Source organism: Octodon degus, unplaced genomic scaffold (genome assembly GCF_000260255.1).
Source record: "Octodon degus isolate 3935 unplaced genomic scaffold, OctDeg1.0 scaffold00018, whole genome shotgun sequence".
NCBI lineage: Eukaryota > Metazoa > Chordata > Mammalia > Rodentia > Octodontidae > Octodon > Octodon degus.
In genome coordinates, this window is record NW_004524594.1 from 381,083 (window position 1) to 386,692 (window position 5,610).

The window sequence follows — 5,610 nt, forward strand, 5'->3', positions numbered from 1 at the left end:
GGGGAGGGGGAGAGAGGGGAGAGGGGGGAGAGAGGAGGAGAGGGGGAGAGAGAGAATCTAAAATTGTATCAGATTCACTCTTCTTATGGTTTGTTTCTAGGTGTCCCCCCAAAGCCTCATGCAGTCTTGGGGTGGCTTCTGGAGTTTGTGATTGATCACTGTGGGTGTGGCTGCTGCCCCTGCCCTGGGGCAGGTAATCTGCATTACAATATAAGGTGGGAAGAGAAGCCGGCTGCTTGAGCTGCTGCTACCCCTCCCTTGTGCTCTTGCTCTTTGCCTCCACCATGAAAGGCTGCCCTCTGCCATGTGCTGCTCTGCCTTGGAGCCAGCTGAGTATGGGCTGAAGCCTCCAGTAACTGTGAGCTAAATAAACCTTTCCTTCCTTTGAGTGTCGGGTATTTGTCCCAGCAACGAGAGAAGAGTAACTAAGACAACTCTGGTCAATAATATCTTTTGTTCTTATTTTTGCTCATCTGTGTTTAGTAACAGGACAGTCATAAGGTATGTTTAAGATTTTTCTTAAGTGAAAGAAAAACAGCTGGAGGACTGAGCAACAGCAGTCTGCTCACTTACCAGTGCTAATGTGGACGACTCTGCCTTCCCCTTCAGTCCCGTTGGGTCCTTGTGGAAATATCTCAAAACGGTAGCTGGTTGCGGGCCTTAAGTACTCAATGAAAATCCACTGGTCATTGGTGTTGGTGCTGTTAACTTCTCCAGACATGTCCTGGGTTGTGACGATTTTAAAGGACTCTGAGTCACTGCTGTTCCAAGCTAAGCCAATTTCCCGCGTGCCTACATGCGTCACTCGAAAGTCAGAGACTGGAAAAGGAGCTGTGGGGAGACAGGGAGGGTGAGGGGAAGGTCTGTGTCCCCAGAGACGGTGACAACCACCACCAAATGCTCCCACTGACCCACCACTGCCCAGTGGGGATGCCAGGCTCCCTGCACGCCTCCCAATCAGCAACTATAGCACAAGTATCTCAGCAACTGCAGCTTCTGACCAGAGTGAGAGCACAGGGCCACAAGATTGCAAATCCATGACAAGGCCACTTGGGGACAAGACAGGAGCCAAGGGCACTGGGTCAGGGTCAGCTCTGGAGACCCCTGGTCCCTGCTGGCTGCCTTTTCTTGGTAGCACTAAGGCCCCCTGAGCCTGTCTTTATGGGGGCTGCTGATGGCCCCAAAATACATCCAACATTCCCAGATTTTTGATGGCGTATATGGCTGTGGTGAATCAAGCCACCATTTCCCAGCCTCCCTTGCAGCTATAAGGAGCCACATGACTCAGCTATAGCCAACAGAATGTGAGGAATGGGAGCAGAAGCCCTGTAGCCTCCAGAAAGTTGAGCCTGAAGGGTGGAGCTCTGCCTGGGGCCCTGCATCCTTCCTAGATCTGGAACGTGGATGTGATGGCTGGAGCTCAGGCTGCCTGGCTCCAGAACCAGCACAGTGCTGCTGCTGGTGGCAGCTTCTTGGTCCTAGGATGACAGCCCAGAATACAGCTTCCTGGATCTAGCAGCAGAAGCCAAGGCTTCCCAATTCTTCACTCTGCCCATGAGGGCAAACAGTGTGGGCAGAGTGAGAGGCCAGGTGGGTCAGCTCTATGGCCTCAGTGTGAAGTCAGTTCTAGGGGTTGAGCGAAATCCCATTCCCTGGTTTATGGGCTGAATTATGCCCCATGGTACACATGCTGAAGTCCTAATCCTGCACTCAATGTGACTGTGCCAGGATCTCAGGTGAGACAGCTGTCCAGCTGAGTCTGACCTGGGCAGGGCACCACCCACAGGCCAAGAGAAGCCAGGAAGCCACGCCTACTGCCACTCCAATACCCAACATGCAGCCCTAGAAAAATAATCCATGTATCTTTCCAGTGATTCTATAAACTCCCAATTTCCAGGATAAAGCCCTTTGGGCTTGAAACAGCCCAGTTTTCCATTTCCCGCACTGTGACCTGGCTGACCCTCTCGCGTCTCCATACTGCCTAACACAGGCTACTTTTACCTGAGACAGAGATGAACTCCTCAGTCAAGCAAGTGACCGTGAGGGTTGATACAGCGGAACCTAACCCTAACTCATGGTGTCAAAAAGCAAAAGGTGAAGCAATGAAATCAGATTTCATCTTCGCCAAAAAGCCAGCCCCCAGGACACTTGCAAGAAGGCCCAAGCTGTGAGCCGGCTGGGAGGCCCCGGGCTCCTGGATGAGGCAGTGCAGCAGGACGGGCGGGCCCTGCACCCTGCGCCAGGCACTCACAGGTTCCAGTCCCTGCTCCGCTACCTGCCCGCTCAGTGGACTTGGGTCAGCTCTTCAGCCATGCTGGCTGAAGTTTTCTCATTTGCAAAGGGGGCCCAATACCTACCACAAAGACCACTGTGATGCCTGTAGAGCACAGGACACTGCCGCCATCCACGCTGCCATGCTGCCACGTGCCTGAGCACCACTACTGCTTTACTTCACGGTACTTGTTGCTTCGCAACAAAAAGTTAGCTTGCTAGCCTATCTTCTCTGACTGGGACACTGACAATCAAAGGACAAGACGCGCACTTCCTTACAGGGTCAGCATTCCAAGGACGCCCAGACAAGAGCATCCAGGTTCTCCTTTTCTCGTCTCAATTCACCCCAGAGCTCTATCTAGAGTAGAGCTTTTACCCAGTCTCTGCCACCCACCAGGTGTGACACCTGCCTACATCCCCTCCCTCACCTTGGCTTCTTCACCCAAAAGATGAGGCCAACGTCACCACGTCACAGGGAGGCTGGGAGTATTCAATGAGACAGTGCAGGGAAAGTGGCAAGCGGTCAGGCCCAGGCAATGACACCATCATTCTGCCTCCCATGCTGAGGGGTAGGAGTCCCTGGGGGCCCACAGACCTGCCACACAGGATGGGGAGGAGGCCAGCGGGAGCGAACTCACCAGTGTACACCTGGAGGAAACCCGGTGTGCCCTCCGCCCCTCGCAGGAAAGGACGCACTGTGATGTTGTACAGGGAGCTTGAGTTGAGGCCATGGATGTCAGCCCAAGTCTCATTGGCACTGACATTGAGGGACTCGGTGTTCCCGACCACGTAGATCTCATAGGTGTAGGGGGAGGATGACCCGCTGTGGCTCATATTCCAGGTCAGGCTAAGGCTTGTGGCACTGACATTCACGGCTTTGATGGCCGACACCTGCTCAGAATCTGTGATGAAGCAAGAGAGTATACAGTCCCCATAGGGCCCCACTAGCCAGCGCAGGATCTTGTCACCAAGCCTAAGACACACTCAGATGGCTCTTCCTCTTCACCATTAAACCAGGACTAGTCACATGCCCGCCCTGGGTGTAGTGATTTGGAAAGTGCCCAGCACATGAGCCCGAGAGTGGCCACTGTTCTTCCATGACGAATCACAGGCCACAGACGTGAGAGGGTACACCTGGGTTTCCAGGCCAACCATGTTTTCCAGGCCAAAGGGGGTGATGGTCCCACTCTGAGGACAGGGCCATCTCAGGAGCAGATGCCCAGGGGTGGAGCACACTCTGCACCCCCCGTCTATCACCCCTGCTCCAGGTGGGGTGTCCCCCACAGGCTCCACCCTCAGTGGGCATAATGGCTGTGCCTTGGGGACCTCAAAGCCTCATGCAGCCCTAAGTGGGTCTTCTCAGAAGTGCCTGAATCTAGGGTAAGGCTAGATACTGGGATTGCTCCGTGATGCATGCTGGGATCCAGGGCTCTAGAACTGAGGGTGCAGGTGTAGCCTGGATGAGAGCTAAGGGACAGGAAGAGGCTCGTGGTCTGGGCTTGCTTGCTTGTGCTGCCTTCTGCCCACCGAGAACTCCTCCTCTGCCATGCCCCTCTCCCATGCCACGCTGGCTCAGAGCCAGCCTACTATGAACTAAAAGCACTACAAATGTGAGCTAAATAAACCTTTCTTCCTTCAACTTTGGGTGTTGGGTATTTTGTCTCAGCAATGAAAGAAAGATGCTGGGCTTCGGGTGTCCTTAACCTGCTCTATCTAACCAGTTGGGGTGTGGGGGGTGGGTGTGTGGGTGTGTGTGTATTGTGTGTACATACTCATGCACATAAACAAGAGTGCTGCAGGCTGGTGTGAGAGCTCAGTGGACTAAGCACCTGCTTAGGGGAGCACAGGGACCAGGGTTTGATCCCCAGCTCCACATGCAGCACTGGTCCTGTGTCTGGGCACACTGAGCCAGCCAGCAAGACCAGGCTTGGTGGCGCACTCCTATAATCCCAGCACTGGGGAGGCTGACATAGGAAGAGAATCACAAGTCCAAGCTGCTGAGCAGTGAGGCCCTGTACCAAATACATCTTTTAAAAAGAGTGTTGCAACAGACTGAATATATTTATGTTTCCTCAAACCTCACAGGTTGCAACCCTCACAGCCGTGACAACGGTGTTCAGAGTGGGGCTGGAAAGCTCCTCCTCATGAGGGTGGAGCCCAGTGCGTGACTACAGCCATTACCCAAGGTGCAAGAGACCCTGTTCTCACCCTTCCCACCAAATGAGGTCACAGTCCAAAACTCAGAAGAGGGCCCAGGCCCCAGGCCCAGAGCCCACACCCGGAACCCAACCTTACCAACATCTCAGTCTCTCACTCCCGGCGTCTGGAACTGGAAACAGGCGCTTATTGTGTAAGCTTCCCTGACTGTGGTAACTTCTTACAGCAGCCAAAACTACTGACCTAATCTCTCTCTGTCTGTCTCTGTCTATGTCTCTGTTTCTGTCTCTGTCCCTGTCTGTCTGTCTGTCTGTGTCTGTCTGTGTGTGTGTGTGTATGTGTGTGTGTGTGTGTCTTCTCACACACACATTAAAGAAATTCTTCTTCATAAAGTACTTATGAAGTGCTAAGCTACTTAAACACAGATCAGGACATGTCTGCATTCAGACCACCAAGAGTCTGAGGTATGGTCATTACTTGTTTACTCTCATCTAAATTGCTTGAAAAAGTAGGAACCAAAAAATAAAAATTAAATTATAAAAATAAATAAATAAAAAGCAGGAGCCCAAGGCCCACACTAGCCCACAGCACCCCTGTTAGCCCACTGGGGAGAGAGTATGTGTCAGTTAGGGTTTCAGCGCTAGGACAAAATGCCTTTCTCAGTTTCAGGGGCGTCAGCCCACCCTGGCCCACCAGCCCTGGGCCTGTGGCAGAAGTGGAAGGAAGGTGGAAGAGAAAAGCTGCTCACTTCATGAAAGTCAAGAAGCAGAGAGCGGGAGGAAAGGACGGGGGGGGGGGGGGGGATACAGCCCTAAGGGATGGGGATGCGGCTCAGGGCTCAGGTAGAGCTCCTATCCTGCACGCACAAAGCCCTGATGCCACTCCCTCGAGGACTCTGCCCCGCAGCTAGGCCCACCTGCCAAGTTCCCGTCACCTCCCAATGCAGCCCACCAACCTGTGAGCCCGCTGATGAACAGATGCATTTACTAATCTGTGCATTGATCCAGGAATGATTTAGTCATTGATGAAGTGGAGCCCTCATGAGCCCATTACCTGCCCACCTCTGAAATGGCTGTGAGAGATCCAGCCCAGGAAAGGGCACCTAGACTGGCTGTCAGCCAAGGGCGACCTTCCCCGCCCACAGCCCCAACGAGCAGCCCTCCCCCCTCCCCCTCCCCCTCC

At 53.6% G+C, this 5,610-nt stretch overlaps 1 protein-coding gene across 1 annotated transcript in view; it reads right to left on the minus strand.

Annotated features, from left to right (window-relative positions):
- The window catches only part of Ptprj (protein tyrosine phosphatase, receptor type J), a 114,252-nt gene that overhangs the window by 33,744 nt on the left and 74,898 nt on the right, over positions 1 to 5,610 (minus strand). Inside the window, exons 7-8 of the mRNA XM_023710620.1 lie at positions 2,910 to 3,173; positions 574 to 831 (exon numbers count right to left, since the gene is read on the minus strand). Of these exons, the coding sequence (XP_023566388.1) occupies positions 574 to 831; positions 2,910 to 3,173 (522 nt within the window). The remainder of the gene's footprint in view (positions 1 to 573; positions 832 to 2,909; positions 3,174 to 5,610) is intronic.